This window comes from Hippoglossus stenolepis, chromosome 11 (genome assembly GCF_022539355.2).
Source record: "Hippoglossus stenolepis isolate QCI-W04-F060 chromosome 11, HSTE1.2, whole genome shotgun sequence".
NCBI lineage: Eukaryota > Metazoa > Chordata > Actinopteri > Pleuronectiformes > Pleuronectidae > Hippoglossus > Hippoglossus stenolepis.
The window spans coordinates 9,769,125-9,787,948 of record NC_061493.1 but is presented as its reverse complement, the minus strand read 5'-3'; the positions used below and the strand labels follow the sequence as shown (position 1 = coordinate 9,787,948).

The 18,824-nt window shown below is 40.4% G+C and overlaps 1 protein-coding gene across 8 annotated transcripts in view; it reads left to right on the top strand.

Moving 5' to 3' along the window:
• Window positions 1–348: 348 nt before the first annotated feature.
• st3gal3b (ST3 beta-galactoside alpha-2,3-sialyltransferase 3b) overlaps window positions 349–18,824 on the top strand; it is a 53,283-nt gene continuing 34,807 nt past the window's right edge. For 3 of the 8 annotated variants that reach the window (XM_035171089.2, XM_035171088.2, XM_047342052.1), the window contains exons 1-2: window positions 11,979–12,283; window positions 15,339–15,486. In XM_035171089.2, the coding sequence (XP_035026980.1) occupies window positions 15,378–15,486 (109 nt within the window). In that variant the 5' untranslated portion in view covers window positions 11,979–12,283; window positions 15,339–15,377. Of the gene's footprint in view, window positions 384–4,342; window positions 4,407–11,848; window positions 11,924–11,978; window positions 12,284–12,428; window positions 12,796–15,338; window positions 15,487–18,824 lie in introns of those variants that run through there. The other 5 variants (XM_035171085.2, XM_035171083.2, XM_035171086.2 and 2 more) reach the window with 5 other exon arrangements.

Below are 18,824 nucleotides of genomic sequence, written 5' to 3'. Positions count from 1 at the left end.
TATAAAGCATTTCATACAAATCTTTGTAAAATTCCCAAGAGTTTCAAATGTTGTATAAAAATGTATAAAAGGCATACAATATTAAACACTGGTTGACAGCTAAGCATCACTTAGGAGGCCATTCATCTAAACCGTATATAAAGTAGTTTAGTAAACACAAAAAACTAAGTGTCACATTTGTGCAAAGTCATCACAAGGAGGGGAATTTAGTTGTGGGGAAAATTAAAAGAAGTGAAATTTCAGACTTACCAGTCACATGAGATAACTGAGCTCATGTAATAATTATAACTCCCACATACAAAAACATAGCTTCAGTCCTATTTCCTGAGTTTACATCAGATCACATGGACGGGAAGCACTGAAGTCACAGGATAAAACCACTGGTATGTAATCTCTGCTGTGGATGACACTAGATAAATTTAACTGCCGAAAGATATGTGATATAACTGCATATACTGTGTGGAACATACAACACATTATAACACATTTGTAAACAGATACAGACGTTGTTTTCATGTTTTTGTCCACTTTTCCAATGAAACCATATCAGCCAGTTATCAGCCATAACTGGTAAATAATTATTTGATAAGATGAAATAACATAGCTGTAATAATATGTAATGATACACACAAACTATTTCTTACATCAGGTTATACAACGTTTAGCAACAGTTTTATACAAATGTTTTAAAATTTACCTGAGTGCTAAAATAAAAGTTTATAAAAGTGTTCAAAACCTAATGAGGACACGTTGAGCTCGGTAGGATTTCCACGTTGAAAACAGCAAACACTATTTACAGATTTGTTGAGAGAACTTATTCAAATAAAACGACAATTTATAAAGATCATATTTTTCCCTAAATAGGAATATATGGTTACACCTGTGTTATATTGTTAATCATTCCGTTTCTATAACAGCAATTTCACAGGAGGAGTCATAAATTGCTGACATATAGTAATGATGATGATAATAAATAACCAAAGAAATGTCTTAAAGCTAAATAATACAAATTCTAAATAAGTTAAATTAGTTAAATTGACTTAATATGCCAAATTCCCATCTTCGTATTCGCAGAGTAACAACCAATTTTTGGTTTATAAACTTTCAGATTTGATTGCAAACATTAAGGTTGAAAACATTTTCTCTAATTCTGTCCCTTTTACAGGTAAGCATGGAGGCATCACACAGGAATAGTGTGTATAAGGGTTGTGTGTTTGCTTTCGTTTACCCTGAGGACGTAAACATTTCTCAGAAATTTTATTGAAAGGAATCAAGTTGTGACTGTTCCACTTCACTGGAATGACTCAAGGGCACTGTTAGAATAAGGAAATGCCCCTAGTGCCATTTCAGTTCCCCTTAAATAACTTAACCTTGAAATTTGGCTTGATTTCAATAAAAATTTGAGTGTGGTCCTTAACATGTGGACTGGTTGTAAGAAATGACTTCAACATCCTGCCAGCTTTACGTTTGTGCTATATTGTTGCCCTCAATCTCACTTCCTCCTTATGACGAGAAAATGTCATCTTTTCATCATTTGAAAAATTATTTCCCGGTAGAGAAACTATTCAGTCAGTGAAAAAGACCCGTCACTTGACAGACAGGCGGCAGGAAAGCAGAAACCTCTGTGGTGAGAGAGAGAGCCGGGTGCGAAGCTCCCGCTTTAACACATGAAATAACAAAGAGTGTCAGTAAGCCACCTGCAGCAGACGCCTGCTGGATGTGTGTCCTCTCCCTCCCCTGTTTCACATCCACACAGGATTACGACATCTGCCTGTAGCCAATCCTGCCTCTGGCTGCATCTGCTGAAAGATGTGGCAGCTGGAGCTGCTTTGTTACCCCCCTGAGCCCCTGCCAAGTGCTTAGAAGTCAGTGGTTACGTGTACAAAGTTGTAAAAGCTATAAAAAGAATATGCAGCCTCTCCATTTTCCTCACATTGGGGGTGGTCATTATAGTCAGGATGTTACATGCTAAATGAGGATTTGCTTTACTAGATAGAAAAGAGGTGCTCAGCACAGACGTACTGTTTTCTTCATTTAGATAAAAGCATTTCTTTGTCATGGGTTTACTATTGGTGGTACAGTGCAGAAACCCAAGACTCAAGGCTGAATGTTGGAATATTTGATCAGCTGCTGTATCTCGGTTTGCTGTTCTAATGTTTTCTGCAGCAGTGGGTGTGTTGAGCGAGTCTGTGAGAGTTAAAATGAAATAAAAGAGCCACTGTGTGGTTAAGCACTACTCAACTAATGTGATGCGCTGAAGTGGATCATCACAAAGAACCAAGGGATTTTTAAAAGGGGGATGAATCATGACCAAACACACCAGGATCCTGTGAATCCAACGGAGAATTGGGTCCTTTCCTCCATACAGCCTGTTCAGTTTGGCCTGTACAGAAGCTCACTTTAGATGTTATCATGCTCATAATTTAACGTGATAAAACAAGCCATATTGATATATCAATAAATCTTTTCTGCGCTATATTTGAGGTTGGAGAAATGCGCATTCATTTGATTACTAATTTTACTACGATGATAAGAATGGTGTAAATGGCTCAGTTAATAATGTTATCTCAGTTTCTCTCAGCTTGCCTCCATAACTAAACTCTCCCACTAGTTCTCACTCGTCGCCTGTGACCCGGCAGCTGTGGCTCCCTCAGGTCTCTCTGTTAGTCGAGTATTGTTGTCCGCCATCGCCTCAGAGGCCAGTCACATGATAGTCAAGTGACACAGCTCAGGTTACTTTGTGCTGTTGATGTCAGAGATTAGCGCTAACCAATCATTTACTGAGCTTGTTTCCATGTATACACGTATGGTTAAGGCAACACCCTGGTTTCATTAATAAGTAAGTGATTTATCGGAATTTCCGAGCTGAGCTTCCTTGAATGTTCTGAGGCAACGTTTTTCATCACATTTATTACTTGGTGCACGGCCATAATTCTTATCGTCTACCAAATAGTTTAAAGTTGCCTTTAAGAGCGTTTTGCACTATTAAGTTATGTGCATGTTCGGTCCTGTCCTTTCAACATGCTTGAATAGAATGAATAGAGCCAGTGATGATGAACCAGTGAAGTCATACAGTTCCTCTGCTTACCTCAGTAGACCCTCATCTAGCTATGTAACTGAACTTTATTAGTATAGTATATTAAGTCTATGTGTTTGGTCAATATTGTTTTTTTAAATTGAAGTTGACCACAGTAAAATACATTAAGTGCTTACATCGTTAAAACACAATAAATGATTTCTATCTCACCATCTTAAGTTTACTTTACCTATTTTTAGGCTATGAGTTTGCATGTGTTTTTAAGTAAAGTCAACGTATTATTATTTACTTACTTATTATTTACTTACTTATTATATGTTATAGTGCAATTACAGCTGGTGGAGTCACCAGCGTGTCTCTATGATGTGAAACTTCTGCTTTTAACAAGCTTATAGTGTTTAAAGTGTTTATCACGATTCTCCTTCACTACATGACTTATATCACTTTATATATTACGATACATATATATTACTATTTACTACATCTGCTAAATGTTAGAACAAAAAATAAACTACATGTGCGACCATCAATAGCAACGAATTAGCTAATATATAAATTTATAAATAATAATTACCAGCCTTTATCACGGAGAGCCTTTTGGTCTAAGCTTTTATTAAACCCATAAATAATACTGTCAGTGAAAACCAGCCTTTCCAGCGAACCACCTCCAGTTAGTTAGTACTTAACAGAGTTGTTAGGTCACCTCATCACTCAAAATTTGTTCACAGTTTTTATGCTTACAGTCAAATATTTTCTGCCCATTCACAAACTTAAGTCTCCTGCAGATTTATTTTGCAGATTTTCAAAGGTTGACCGTAAACATCCAATCATTTCCGATAAATGGGAAGCAAACACATTAGCTCACATTGTTTCTTCGAAATCAGTTCAAACCTTTTACCACATAAAGACTGCTTCAGACTACAAAGGTTTTGAGCCGATACTACAGCACTGTCAGGGGATGTTTTGCTGGCAAAACCATTTCACTTTTAATGAAACACGTCATCACTGTGGCACAGCAGGCACACCACAGAGGCTGGTGGTTTTGGTTGGTATCACTCACAAACTACTGTGTGACATAAGGTAGTTTCCTGCAACAGTTTCTGTCTGCTTTATCTGCTGAATCTGAATCTGAAGTCCATATGACCACTGATATTACTTTATCCTTCAGGGTTTGGATCTGGTGCCTGTGCTTGTCAAAACTGCTTGCGGTGGACTTTTCTACCCAAAGCTCCTTATGAAGGTCGTACAAAAGCCACTTGTCCATTAACATTGGAATACAGTTGTTTGTATGCTTCAACATTTCAGGCTGCAGACTGCTGTGCTTGATTCAGAGCTACGAGATCACAGTCAGAGATTTCCGTCAACCTCAGTGAGTAAACGCAACTCTTATGTTTTGTGTGTCTGCATTTTGTCTGTCACAAATTCGATAAATCCTGCATTAACGGGTGATTCTAACAGAAAATCCACACGGCAAATGCCGTTCAAAGTAGACAGGGGTGGAAAATCTAATTTTATCTCTAATGTATTCCAGTCTTGCATAATTGAAGAGTTTCTAGAAAGCTGAGCTAATGCCGCCTCGCTAACGCAATCTCTAAATCTGCTTTAGGTGAAGCAGACGACCAAAATAATCTATTTGCTTGGCCCAATATCGCTCACAAGATCTTCAAATACATCTGCAGTACCATCAAGACTGTGTCGTATCACTATGACAACCCTAACCCACATGCTGAAATTAGAAGTTATGGCAGTATTGAGTTCATGTGTGAAGCTGAATGTCTGGTGGTGACAGAGCCATGAAAATGGCCTTTATATTTAAACACTATTTGAAAGTGTCTCTGCGGCGGCTCCACTTCCTCCTGTTTGCAAACCCTCTCACACACATACAAAAGCTTTGCAGCACTTCTTCAGCTGCTCTGCTGATCTCCTGCAGCACCCATAGAGACATTAGACGCCAAGTACGTGCATGAGCACACACAGGTGTGAAGAACTGTTTATGAGACTGACAGAGACAGAAAGTCTAGATATGAAGGCGCGAAAGCAGAAGTTGGTTATAGATTAACACATTGAGAGATGAGTAGTCTTCTGTGTGACCCTGCCAAAAGAACTGTTTCTCACATTGACTCACAAGCTCCTGTCGACTTTGCTGTTCATGCTGCCATTTGTTTTCTAGAACATATTTCAAAAAGTACAATATATTCCAAGTATGTTCTGCTGTGTTGCTTGTTCATCTTAGTCTTTTTGCTTTATTGTATCACATATTTTTTGTCTTTGCCTACAAAAACCTTTGCTGTACCATACATTATATGTGTCTCTCTCTGCTATTGAGGTCACACACAGCTCTATCTCTGTGCGGCTCTAATGGGACCTCCCCTTGTTGCCACTTCATTAAGCAGCAGCCTGCAGCGATCTAAGCCTATAGGTTTCCCAGAGGCTCTACTTTGGCCCAGAGTTCTCACATGACGGATCAAGCCCATAATCGTCAAAGCAATCTTGTGTCTGCCAGCATGCAATCTTGTGCCCATTCTCGCCCCAGTGAAAGGACAAAATTTGAATTTCTGAAGAACTCGGTTGATGTTTCGAGGGATTTTCATTCACTGATTCTAAATTGACGTAGGAAACTCCTGTGGTTGAATGTGTGGTCTGCATAACCTTATGTTTGCTGCTGTGCTTTGTGGGTGATGGGGTCATAGCTGGAGACATAGACATTATGCAAATGTCATAAAAATCAGCACATGCTTTTGCTGCAAGAGTTAAACGCCTTGTAAAGGAATGTGTGGTATGACTAGTGAAAATGTCAGTGTATTGATTCACTTTTGAAGAGCTTGACTTTAAAAAAATATATGTTTTCAAAAGATTTTCACATTCAGTCGCTCAGATTGAAGGCCGGTTTTAATAACATTTGCATGACTGTAAAACCTAAATATTGTGTGCAAATACCATTAAATATGTAAATACTGTATATACACAGGACTTGTATTGGGCATTTTACAGTTTTGAGGGTTGATTCCCTCAATATCATGTATAATATTGTGTTTTTCACAAAATCCTGCTGTTTAGATACATATGCTAGTAACTGCACAAAGGATCCAAATTCCTCAAAATATCTTAAGTCTTTGTATGTCCTTTTATCTCTTTGTTTTCCACCACAGTGAATCTGATTCACAGACCCCTTTATGAAATAACTGGACAGCCAGGTAGCCATTATACCATAACTTAATAAGTTAGAATAGCTTGTGGTGTTTTTCAAGTGTAACACATCCTGTAGATTAGCAACCCATCTTGTAACTGGTTAGCAAATGTTTGCAGACAACACTGTTAAAACTCTACTGTGCCTTTGGTTTTGCCCATGAAATACTGTGCATGAGTGTTTGAGCGTTTAGTCCTTCAGCCGTTCTGAAAACAAGGTAGTGTCTGTTTCTACCCAAAGGTCTTTAAGGCAAAATGTTCAATTTGTCAGCATTATTTTTGTATTTTATATCTTCAAGAAATTACTTAAACAAAATGTTACAGAACTTCCTCTTAATATATTTTCTCTAAAGGCATCAACCCGAAAGCCACAGAGCACAGTACATTGATAGAAAAGGGATGTAAACTGTTTTTTAAAAATTCTGTAGAGATACAGTATCTGCAGCCACATACACACGGGCTGAAAACCAAAACAGGAATTATTTGTGGGCCAAGGATGAATCTATGACCTTAAGTGGGGCTTAAAATATGCTGCCCGGTGAAGTCCAGGAAGGTGATGCCTTTAATAATATGTCCATATGTAACCCACATTAGCACAGACTATTTAACCTTAAATTCAGTGGTTTAGATTATTACAAAGTGCATATTATACCTATTGCAATTTTTTTTATTTTATAGTCTGATCACATCCACAAACTTTAACTTAATAATACTCAACATACAGACCATTTTGCACGTGTCTAGGAGATGAATGTGAGGATTTGTTCGTCACATGGAAAACTGAAGCTGATAACCTTGGCAGGTATTGTTAAAATTTGACAGTTTGCAGTTCTTATGCAAGGCTAAAAGTAAACCATTTCCTGGAGGTAGCATCATGAGATCCCAGACATGACATTTCCCAGAATGATTAACCATTCCTTTCAAAAATGGTTGAACTTTCTAATGAAGGTTTAATTAATTGACCGACTAACCCGAAGCCTTGCGTTCTTGTGTTTACTGTAGCTGAAGACTTGAATGAACATGTAACCTATGTTTGATGAAACCATGTGGGAGTAGAGATGACGTGGAAGTGTTGGAATGGGAGAGAACAGACAACTGTGAAACGGATAAACAGATTAGATGCGAACGAGATGACCTACGGGTTCTGTCTCTGTGTTGAAGGTGACCTTTGCTTTGGGCGTCACCTCAACACAAGCTCATCTCCTGAGATTTACATGTTGTTTTGGACGTGTTCTATGTGTTAATCATGTCAATCGTGGATCATGACACCTGTTAACATGTGATATTGTGTGTTACTGCATTGTGTATGCAACCCTGCAGCCAGGTGGGGGTTTCTTCTGCTTGGGGAACTGCTAAATAAGACAGTATTTTAAATAAAGTAAATGTGGAAGTGGAAGCGCTTTTAATTCAGATGGAGACACTCGTCTGCTTCTGAGCTATTAAATTCCCATTATCACTTGTTTATTTCCTGTTGCCGGCCCACTAGAGCGAAAGCTATGCCACTGAGCAGATACTTCATCTATGAATCACAGAATACAATAATCAATTATTCATCATGCCATGGAATTGGCTCGACTCATCTTGGAATTTCACTCAGAAAGATGAAGGGATCGAACTTGGACAAGTCTGTTTAGAGATGTTATTAGTATGTTTGTTAAGTATTGACAAAAAGATACACCGTTAATGGCATGGCTCACTCCATTTATTGGTCTTTTATGGGATTTATTGCAGATTTGAATAAATAAAAACCTAAATTAAGGTCAGCATAAGGAAAATAAGGGTTAAAGGTTAAAGTAAGCCCAGATTTTATCATGAGGTTGACAATCTCTGCTGAGCTTCTTCCGAGAGGAAGCGTTATTATTAATGTATATTACAGGAAACTGGATTTTTTTTTAAAAGCCTCAATTGATACAAGCACAAGACTGTTTCCGTCACCCACTGACCTGTTGTACCTTTAGGTTCCTGGAGTAGGTCGCTTGTGCACAGTGGAAACTTTCTGACTAGACTCGAAGAAGATAGAATATTAATTCCAGCGGTTGAAGCGATGGTATCACTGCTAGCGGCACTGATCAGCAGTACGCACAGGCTGAAGGAGTTTGTTTTGAATGGAGTGTCTATTTTATTATCATGACAGATGTGTCACTCAAGACTGCTCTCATCTGTTACTTACTCCATGCCAGTTCCAAAATAATTAGCGCATTGGGGCACGACGAAGCAGAAGCAGGAAAACCACACTGTCACTTCTCCTGAAGATGGATGTGGCTTCATGTTGGCAGTTGGACTTAGGATGTAAAGTGAAGCAACCGCACAACAATATGTGGACGTTTAAAACAAACAGGGCTTTTCCCCTTCAGGAACATGGCTGCTCACTGGCAGACAAATAAATAATGGTGTTTCCCAGACATGTTTAGAGAATGGTACATTCCAGCTCTTTGCATTGTTTTCTCTGGCCATTGATCACTCCCTCCTGTAAGAGCGTTGTAAACCTGTGATCTGTGCACCAAAGACCAAAGTGCTGCCAACTCACCAACAGTCTCGGGGGGGGGATTTCCTGCTTGATTCAATATTAATAGATCGCTATGCTACTCTGACACTCTTTGCACACACACACACACACACACACACACACACACACACACACAGCCACCCTCTGTTACCTTGGCTCTCAGCCCTACAACTGCTTAGAGCGGATGTGAGACTTTGTGAATGTCAGGGCACAAATAAGATGCATATTACGAGGGGAAAACTGAATCATCACGTAACACGAGCAGGTGTGAAGGACAGCACTATGGATCTGCTGCCATATAACAATCTCCTGTGAGCTGACACATGATAGGCTAAAAACCCAATTGTTATCGTGGATGACATACAAGGTCTGCAGGGAACATGTTTACTAGGCATCTTAGTAAAGAATCACAATTTAAATCCGTAAGTCTGCTCTTAGACGCTTGATAAACAAGGTGTCGGTGTGTGACTGTCTCACACGCTTTATGCTGCTCTTTGTTTTAGTGCTTTGAGTTTCACAATGAGAATGAAACATAGGATTAAAAGGGAGCAGCTTTAAAAAGGCGGACACAACCAGACCCGAGCTTGACTGTACAGTACATGTGTGCTCAGGAGCATGAGCTGGCAGCTGGTATTTAATGAGGACTGACAGAGTGTTGCCCTTAAAATAATATAAGTGATGTCATACTGCAGTTCCCTTTAAAGAAAAAGTGTTATTTATAAGAGAAACTTATAGACAGGGGGGAGGGTCAAATCAAAGTGTCTGAAAATGGGAGCAGAGATCATGTGGTACGTTGCATGTGGTGTGTGTAAGTGTGTCTGTGTGGTCTAGGTATTACTCATGTTGTGGGGACTTAAATCTATTTACACAATCACGGGGACAAAAAGCAAGTTCCCATAATAAAAATCATGACATTTTAAGGGTTATGTTTAGGTTTGGGTTAAGGTTAGGATAAGGTTAGGTTAATGTTTGGGCTAGGTTAAGGCCTGGGTTAAGTTTAGGCTAAGGATAAGGTTAGGTTTAAGTTTAGGCTTTGTCTTGGAAGTTTTGACTTGGGTTAGGTTAAGGTTTGGGTTAAGTTTAGGCTAAGGTTAGCATAGGGTAGGGGTTATGGTAGTAATTATGGTTAAGATTTGAGTAAATCTGCAGGAAATCAATGTAAGTCATGGAGACACTACTCTGTGTGTGTGTCCGTGTGTATGTGTGTGTGTGTGTGTGTGTGTGTGTGTGTGTGTGTGTGTGTGTGTGTGTGTGTGTGTGTGTGTGTGTTTGTGTGTGTGTGTCTGTGTGTAGATAAATGGGTGAATGATGTGCCCCCCTGTAAGTGTAAGGTGCTTTCCAAGTATTTATCTTGGATAAATGACTTCATACATCACTGTTTTCAGGGCAAAATTTAAGGGCAAAATGTTCCGTGCTGTTTGTACTGAATGTGAGGAATATTCGAACCTATCCCACTTTGAACATTTGACTCATTCGACGGGTGTCACCCTGTGGTTTTCCATTATCGTAATTCAAAGTACCAGTTAGTCATATTCTTTTTTTGGACATTGCAGTGAGTGTACAGCCATGATTCCAGTTTATCACTTTAACCAAAAGTTTAAAGGTTTGCAGAGAGAAACATCATCGTCCTGCGATGTATCCTAAAGAAACGCAGATTAACGGGGTAATAATAATTTACTTGGGGATCACTAGAAACATGTCAGTAAGCTCTCCAAAGACTACACACAGCCAAACACTGTCAGCACTGTTCAAGGTCTGTATTGATTTGGACAAATATTGACCGTTTGATACTAGAGTCTATACACAGGACGGGAAGAGCTCAATGGATTAAAGACTTGCTGCCATATTTTTCTAAACTAAAAGTGCTTTGATCTGGAATATACTGTTTCAATTAAACTTAATGAGAGTAAAATACTAACCACTAAATCCAAGCCAGAAATATTGGTGTAGTCATGGACTCAGACTCAGACTTTAACAGCCACACTAAAGGATTAAAGGACTTATATTTCAGGAGGATTTGGACAAACTTGACTGCTGTGTTTACAGGACTCTCTACAACAATCGATCAGTAAGCTGCAGCTTATTGTGATCGCTGCTGCTGGAGTCCTCACCAACGCCAAGAGAGTGGATCATGTCAGTCCAGGCCTCAGATCGAGACTTTGGCTCCCTGTCTGTCAAAGAACTAACTTTTAAATAGTGCTGTTGGTTCATAAAGCACTGAAGGGTTTAAGGCCAGAATACACGTGTGATCTACTGCTACATTATGAACCATCCAGACCCCTCAGGCCGTCAGACACAGGTCTGCTCTGTGACCCCGAAGTCGACCCTAAACATGGAGAAGCAGCGTTCACTTTTGTGCATTTTCCAATCAGCCTCAAAACTCTTTAACACGATAACAGTCCCACCCCCGAACAGATCCATATGTCAATATTGACTCATCATTACAGCGCCACCTGCTGGCAAGAAGTGACATGTTTTATACTTTGATGCACTGCTGCTGGCTGCTTTACAACATACAGCTCAAATGAGCTCAGACAAGTCATAGGACCATAGTCAGAATTGTGACCTATTTTCTCAAACCGTGTAAACGTTGAGGTGCAGCGAAGGTTGATCCTTCACCAAAGGAGATGAAGTTGTCATAACTCCACTGGGCTTTGTCAAATCGCCCCCAAAATGATGTCACATGATCAGTGTCCCGGCATGAACAGCTCTATGTGTCAATATTAAGTCAGGGTCATAGGGCCACCTACTGATTCCCTGTGAAACAGGACATTTTTTTTAACGCCCCTGTACATTGTCCAATCGACACCAAAATTTAAACCTATGATCACAGTCCCAACCTGAACAGCCCAATACACTGTATGTAGTGACAGTGATAGCGCCACCAACTGATCAGAGACAAAATTAAGTTGTTTTGAACTCCACTTTGCATTGTCCAACTGGCCCCAAAATTCTCCCCTATGATCAGGGCCCCGACCTGAACAGATCTATTAGTCTGTATGTAGTGACAGTGATAGTGCCACCTACTGATTTGTCATTAAAAGGATTTTTTTTTTTAAACTCCACTGTACATTGTCCAATCAGAAGTTTGGTGTTGGGGGAGAGGGCTGACGTGTCTGCTGGGTATAAATGCAAACCCGGATACGAAGGGATGTTAACAGCTGACGAGCAGAGAGGAGGGACACCACGTGAGGGTGAGCAGAGAAAAAAAAAAAGAAAAAGATGCATTCATTTTAGCTGGAGCAGGAGGGGGTGATGGGGGGGGGGCATCGTAACTCACCGACATATCTCATGTGACTGCTGGTGATGATGGAGGTGTTGATGGAGGGCCTGCCGTCTCTTTCTGCCAGCCGTGTGTGTAGCTGCTGAGGCAGGGGGAGAGACTCGCAGGCAGTCGGGTCTGTGCTACTTCCACGGATCTTTCTTTTTTTTTTTTTCTGAATCAAGATGGCTTGGAGAGTGGGGAGCACACGGTCGTGTTATCGACGAGTCCGTGGTTTGAACTGAGGCTGCTGCTGCTGTCTCTGACCCGAGGACTCAGAGGAGAAGACGAGGTAACGTGTAGAATCACGCACATCGGCTGGTGGTTTGATCTCGTTCTTTTATTGTATTTAGTGGCGAGCCGGTGGTCCACCAAGCCGCGGGGTTACCTCTGAATCAACACCTCGTCAGACTTCGCCCCCCTCGCCGTTGTTGCACATCATCATTAACCGTACATGTGTGGACAGGTTCAGACATTTTACAGCTCTGACTGCGGCACATGAGCTCATGGATGAGGGGTAACGTTTCTCCACAAGCCCCCGTGTGGCTCCGGAGCTGGGGGCCTGCCGATGGTGATCAAGGCGAACTATCCGCTATGCCAACGTAGCGCTCTTTAGCCTAGCTCCTGCTAACACAAAGCTAACGGTTAGCGGTTTGATCTTTATCTGCCGTCAATGCTGCGATGCTAACTTCCAGTGTTAGTGAATGGCCCGGGGTTAGCCGTTAGCTCTGCTCGGTATGTGGCTGTAAAAACCTCAAACGCAGCGTTTTTCTAAGGTTAAAGTTACGAACCAGGGTGTTAACGGTGAGTAGCCATTGTGTGTCTGTGTGTACACTGGGATCCAGCGTTGAGTTGTGAGACCGCAAAGTTCCGTTATGTTTGTTTTGTTAAGAAGACAGTCAACTTTTTTTATTATTTCCAGTCAACGACCCACACGTTAGAAAACTCAGATGTAACACAAACACGACACTTTCTACACAACCACCGTGAGTACAACACGAGTAACGGTGTGTTTTGAGGTGACTGCTCCAACCACAACGATGTAGTGAGTTTAACGACTTATCCATTTTTTATTACTGTCTGTCATTTTAACTCAATTCTGAAATGTAATCTAATGTAAAATGTCACAAGTAACCTAATAATGTCCCGTTCGCATTAACTGTTTGTGTGTTGACTGTAGCTTCAAGTTTGAATACTGTACATTTAAACGATAAACAGCAGCAACAGTTATTACTACGAGTCCCAAATATATCAAGGATCCAATGATTTTAATGTTTCTAAATAGATAAAGAAGATTAACAAAATAAGGGATACATAATGCAAGGAACGATGCATACAAATACAAATATGGTGTAGTCATGGATTTAGTCCTTCCCTTTAACAGTCATATTAACACAATTACAAAGGACGTATCGAGGATTACAGGACTTGTAGTTCAGGAGGATTTGGAAAAACTTGCCCATGTATTCAATGTCTTCTGTAGAGTTGACTGCTGTGTTTACAGGACTCTCCAAAAATCGATCTGTAAGCTGCAGCTTTTTGTGATCACTGCTGCTGGAGTCCTCACTACCACCAAGAGAGTGGTTCACATCAGTCCAGGCCTCAGATCGTGACTTTGGCTCCCTGTCTGTCAAAGAACTAACTTTAAAATACTGCGGTATAAATACCAGTGGATCAACAGTGAAAAAACAGTCAAGAGATAAAGAAGATTTTAAAAAAAATAAATAAATAAGGGATGAATAATGCATAGAAATGCATGCTGATATATATCTCTTATGCATTGTGTAAGCACAGTGAAGAGGTATAACGCATAACAAGTCTACATCAGTTTTGTAAAGCGTTTTGCTGTTTAAAAAGTGCTCGTCATTTACTGTCCATAATGAAGAGTTTAAAACCACAACCATCCTCACAAAAATCCGCGTTTAACCTTAAAATTTATAATAACGTGACATTTATTGTGATATTATGGATATCAACATATATAAACAAAACCACAAACAATTTTATCCTGATCATTTTTGGCCATATCCCTCAGCCCTAACTAAATGTATATTGAATTTGTATCATGCCATATGGCAACACACATTTACTCGAGGCACATCATATGGTGGAGGCCTTACAATATTATAGAGAAACCCAACAGTTTCCCCCAAGTGACCAAACACTTGGCGACTGGAGAGAAAAAGCCTCCAGCAGAACCAGACTCGTTGGTCATCTGCCTCAACTGTAATGGGTCACTGGAGAAGGGAGAGGAAGAGAGACGTGCAAGAGGGGGAGAATATTTCATTAGTCAAGTCCAGATTGATCAGTATAAATGCCTTACTGTTTAGCAGGTAACTTATAGAGTATTAACAATTTACCATCTTATTCGTTAACCTATTGAATTATTGGTTGATGTTTGATTTCATGTAGAGTAGAGTATCATCAACAATTTGCTGTTCATCTGAGAGGACCAATCCTCTGTAGCTTTTTAAATATGCATGGGTTTGCAGCGGTCTTGTCTGAGCTCAACTCTGCTCAGACACCTCCCTTTGCCAAAGCTTTTACAGTCCTTCATTTGCACTTAGCAGTCCTCGGGATAAAAGAAAGATGGCCCAGATGGAATATGGTTCATATTTTTTTCATCTGAGGAAATTCTGCAAAGCATGCTGTGTTTTAACTGGCCCTGTTGAAGCTGCAGATCATGTTTGGATGGAAAAAAAGGCCGGGGGTTGCACATGCTATCATGTTGTCATGTCATGTTTTCTGAAGCAGTGAGGGTGTGGTTTCCTGTAAACTAGTAAGAACGTTACAGTTTTTGAGACGTGTGCAACAGACGCGACTTTCACTATTGATACATGTGCAGCACTTATCTCCACTCAGTGTACCGTCCACTGTTGGACCAAAACAACCACAGACATGGAGTCTTTATTTCTGCTTCTCCTGCTTTAGAAGTTTATCAAGATGTCGCACAAAAATGGGGGAAAATACTGCTCATATTTGTTTTCTTGTTGTACTTTGTAACCGTCTTTGGATTCTATTCTCCAAACACAACTTATTCCTCAAGGCGAGACGATCTAGCTAAAGGAAGACATGTCAAATTCAACCCTGATGGAGTCCGACCACAATTTCTAACACTGCCTTCCAGTCCTCGTGGTTTACACACATCATATTTTCCTCTTACTACATTAGTAATCCCTTTATCCTCAAGCTGTTTTCAATTCTGGCTCCACCTTTTTCCCTCTTACCTGTTTCCTAATGTTTTTCTCTCTATCATTGCACCAATGATTTGGTTAGATTTGTGCTGTTGACAGATGGATTTATCTTTGGGGATGTGCTAATACGACATCCTGCTCTCCTCGTTTCAGGTGATGACCTGGATGGTGCGATGTGAATGACTGAAGACCATGAAGCCCACACACAAGCTGCTGTTCGTCCTGTGCCCCATGCTGGTCCTGGGCTTTATTTACTACTCTTCTGGGAAGCTACATCTACACGTGTGGGGCCAGAAGCCTCGTAAGTGACATCACCAGTCTGATTCATTCATCACCTGATCATCCAGCTGTCATAGCCCCTCAGAAATGTAGACAGTTTTATCTGTTTGTATTGAGCATGTCTGTTTGTCTCCGTTTTGCCGTCTGCCTCTCTGTGCTGACTGCCAGTCACCCGTTCATCTATTTCAGTGTTTTTATTCATAGTATTTTGTAGTCTCTCTGCTAAACTGTTAGGATATCAGTCTGTGTTGATGCCGCAAAACCTGCTTGCGTCTGATATTTAATGAGTTTTTCTTCCACTTCACCAGACCACCGGATGTTGTGTGGAGAGCCTAATCTGATTCCCTTGTGCACCCAACATTAGTTACTCCATCTCTGCCACTTTAAATGAGGGGATACACTCGTGTATGTTGTCCGACAGATAGGACAGAGAAATCTGACAGTCTCAACTTACCGTAACCAAACCAATGTGTTAACCATAGAATGGTGATAACCAAGTAGGTTAAAGCTTTTTCTTACTCAATCTTTAACCTCTTACTTACATTCTCTCATCTGCTTTTGTAGATGGGAGGAAATGGTGTTTTGAAATTTCGACACCCACAAAATGAAACCCAATGCACTAAACTGCAAATGCAGTGTCACGATGACCTTTATAACACGAGCATGCACGTCCTGCACTTTCTAACTTAAAACATGGATTGTATGTTTGGGTGTAGGACATGACTAAATGTTCCAAGTAATGCTGAATATCCTGAGCTTTTTATTCCATATTTAGAAAGGTAGTTATATGGGACCTGGGTGTTTTATATATTTTTGCTATTTGGCTCAGTTGGAATTATTATATGAAACGGATGATCAGAGTCATTTTCTACAAACTGATGATGTGTGTGTGCTGGGGGGTTATGTCATACTTTGTGGGCACCCTGAAAAAAAATAGCTGTTAAAGTCCAGCAGAGGGGGCTGGAAGATTTGTGAAACTTTTTTTTTGTGTCTGCCTTCTTTATTTTCTATGAAAAATCTCAGGGGGCAGTATTTGGCACAGAAAACTCAAATGTTACTGTTTAGAACAAGACTGAGAGGAACAACGCTGTGTCTTAAGTGTGAAGCTTGGGGGAAATGTTTACCTTCTTCTTCTTTGTTGGGTTTATTGGCGGGTGGCAACCAACGTCAAGGGGCATTCTCCCCATCACAACATCTTTGTGTTGTGTCCTTGATATCCTCACACTGGCGTTGATGTAAAGAAAATAGCCAAGGAAACCTTTTTAATCATAGCCCACCTGTCCTGTTTGGAATAGTCTTGCTCTGAATGAGTAATGAACCTATTTCTGTCAAGTTCACCCTACTCCAAAACAGTCATGTTTATTACAAATGCTTTGGCGGGATTATTTTTCTGTTTTGGCAATGTATTGATTTTATATGGCTTGTTGATGTCAGGACGCTCGGGTGTAATTCCAGCACTTCACACTAAGCACCTCACATCAACAACTGACTCTGCTTCGACTGTTGTATCAGGAATATTTGTGGTAAACTCCATTCAGACGTCTACATCACTCCTGTGTAAGTCATGGCGAAAAACAGTGTACAGCAAAATAACACATTTCATGACCAACCTGTGTAAAATTCTGTGACATTAGGACAGGGATGATCATCCAGAAAAGAAAAACCTTTACATGTATGTGATAAACCATGTCCAGTGTCAACTAATACTTATTTATTTCCAGCTTCTCCATGCACTACAACCTAATTCCTACACATCATCTCCATCATTTTAACCCACCCATGCCTGTTTGTGGTCTCTTGACATGTAGGCTCTAAGTCAGTGTACATAAATCTCTGTCAACTTAAGTGTTACAAACTGTCTGTGTTGTACTTGACTTTGATCGGCCATGCACAGTGTGTGACATACTATTCATAATACTGTCCAATTTTAGTGGCTGTAACAAACTGCCCCAAAAAAGAAACAGAGTACACAGTTTGTATACTGTATGTGACTGACTTAATTTTCTGGTGTCCCCTCCATTACTGGGAAATGGTTTTCTTTAAAATTTCATTTAAAAAAATAAAAAAAAAACTTGCCCTTTTTGGGTTTTTGTCACTGACAAAACCCCTGATCAACAAAAAGACCTTGGCAGTTTGTGACAAAAGTGTTTCTGTTGCAATACTTTCCTCTTTTTTTTTTTTAAAGTCAGCAGTTGTGCTCATAATTCTAAAGAAGGGCAGTGACATGCTTTCAACCTTGTACTGTCATCGGATTGAAATGCTTTGCTATCAGTTTATTTTAATAACCGCATGATACCCTTTGATGTGAAGAGAGCCAAAAGAATGTGCTGCATTTTCTCCCCAGCCCACGGTTCAGCGGCACAGAAAGGAGAGCAGCTTTGATTGCAGTGAGAAATATTGGCTTTCTGCAGTACAGTGGTGCCAGATGTTTGGCTTTAAGAGGGTCAAAGTGGAAAGATGAGCATGTGGACAGTCTCTCCTGCCCTCCTCGCCTGGTCAGCTAAACTACGCTCTTTCTGTGAGGGGATCAAATCTGGATAATCTCTTTTCCTCATTCTTGATTTATAGTGCTCGGGAATAAGTCACTGCTCAATGGATCATATAGAGGCTTATACCCTGCTTACCATATACATCATCATCATGAGTGCCCCTGTAGTTATGTTGGTGGAATTATCTTTGTACTTGTTGAATGATGAGCCATATTAGGACAGTCTTTAATCATGTGTTAATGGTACTGTCAACAAGCCCTTGTCATGATAAGCTGACCTGTGGGAAAATGTGTGTGTTGTGCTTGTAAACATGGGATGTGACAGGAGCTGGGTTTAACCAGCTGCTGTATCCACCAGATGGTCACCACAAGATAGGGGTTGTTCCCTGTCCTGTTCTTCTTCTTTAACCCCAGTCTTATGATTAATCCAGACTGGTTTAAAGTGGCTGTATTTACGTTTTTGCGATTACCTACGCCAATGTTGGCATTTCATTTTTTTACTCCACAAGATGAACATCAATGTTATCTGTTGTCTTGTTTCCGTTTCACATTTTCTTTTCTTCTTCGCAAGTTAGCATGCTAACTAGCCCCGGTGGGACAGCCTCGATAATTTTTTCCCCCTCTTACCAGTTTAGATCAAACCCTGCCCCCCTTCTGCATTGGTCAGGGTTAGGGCTTCAGTGGTTTTGTGGAGTTATATTTTGTTTTCTCAACTGAGGTGTGTGAAGGCCTGGGCCTACCCTGCCTCTGATTGGTTAAAATTTAGGCAAGAAGCCTTTACCCACCTCAGTGGGAAAAAAACTCAGTTGCGGTTTAACTTGGAAAAGCAATAGATGCAGTCAGTCTCGTCACTTTCTGATGGCAAGTCACTG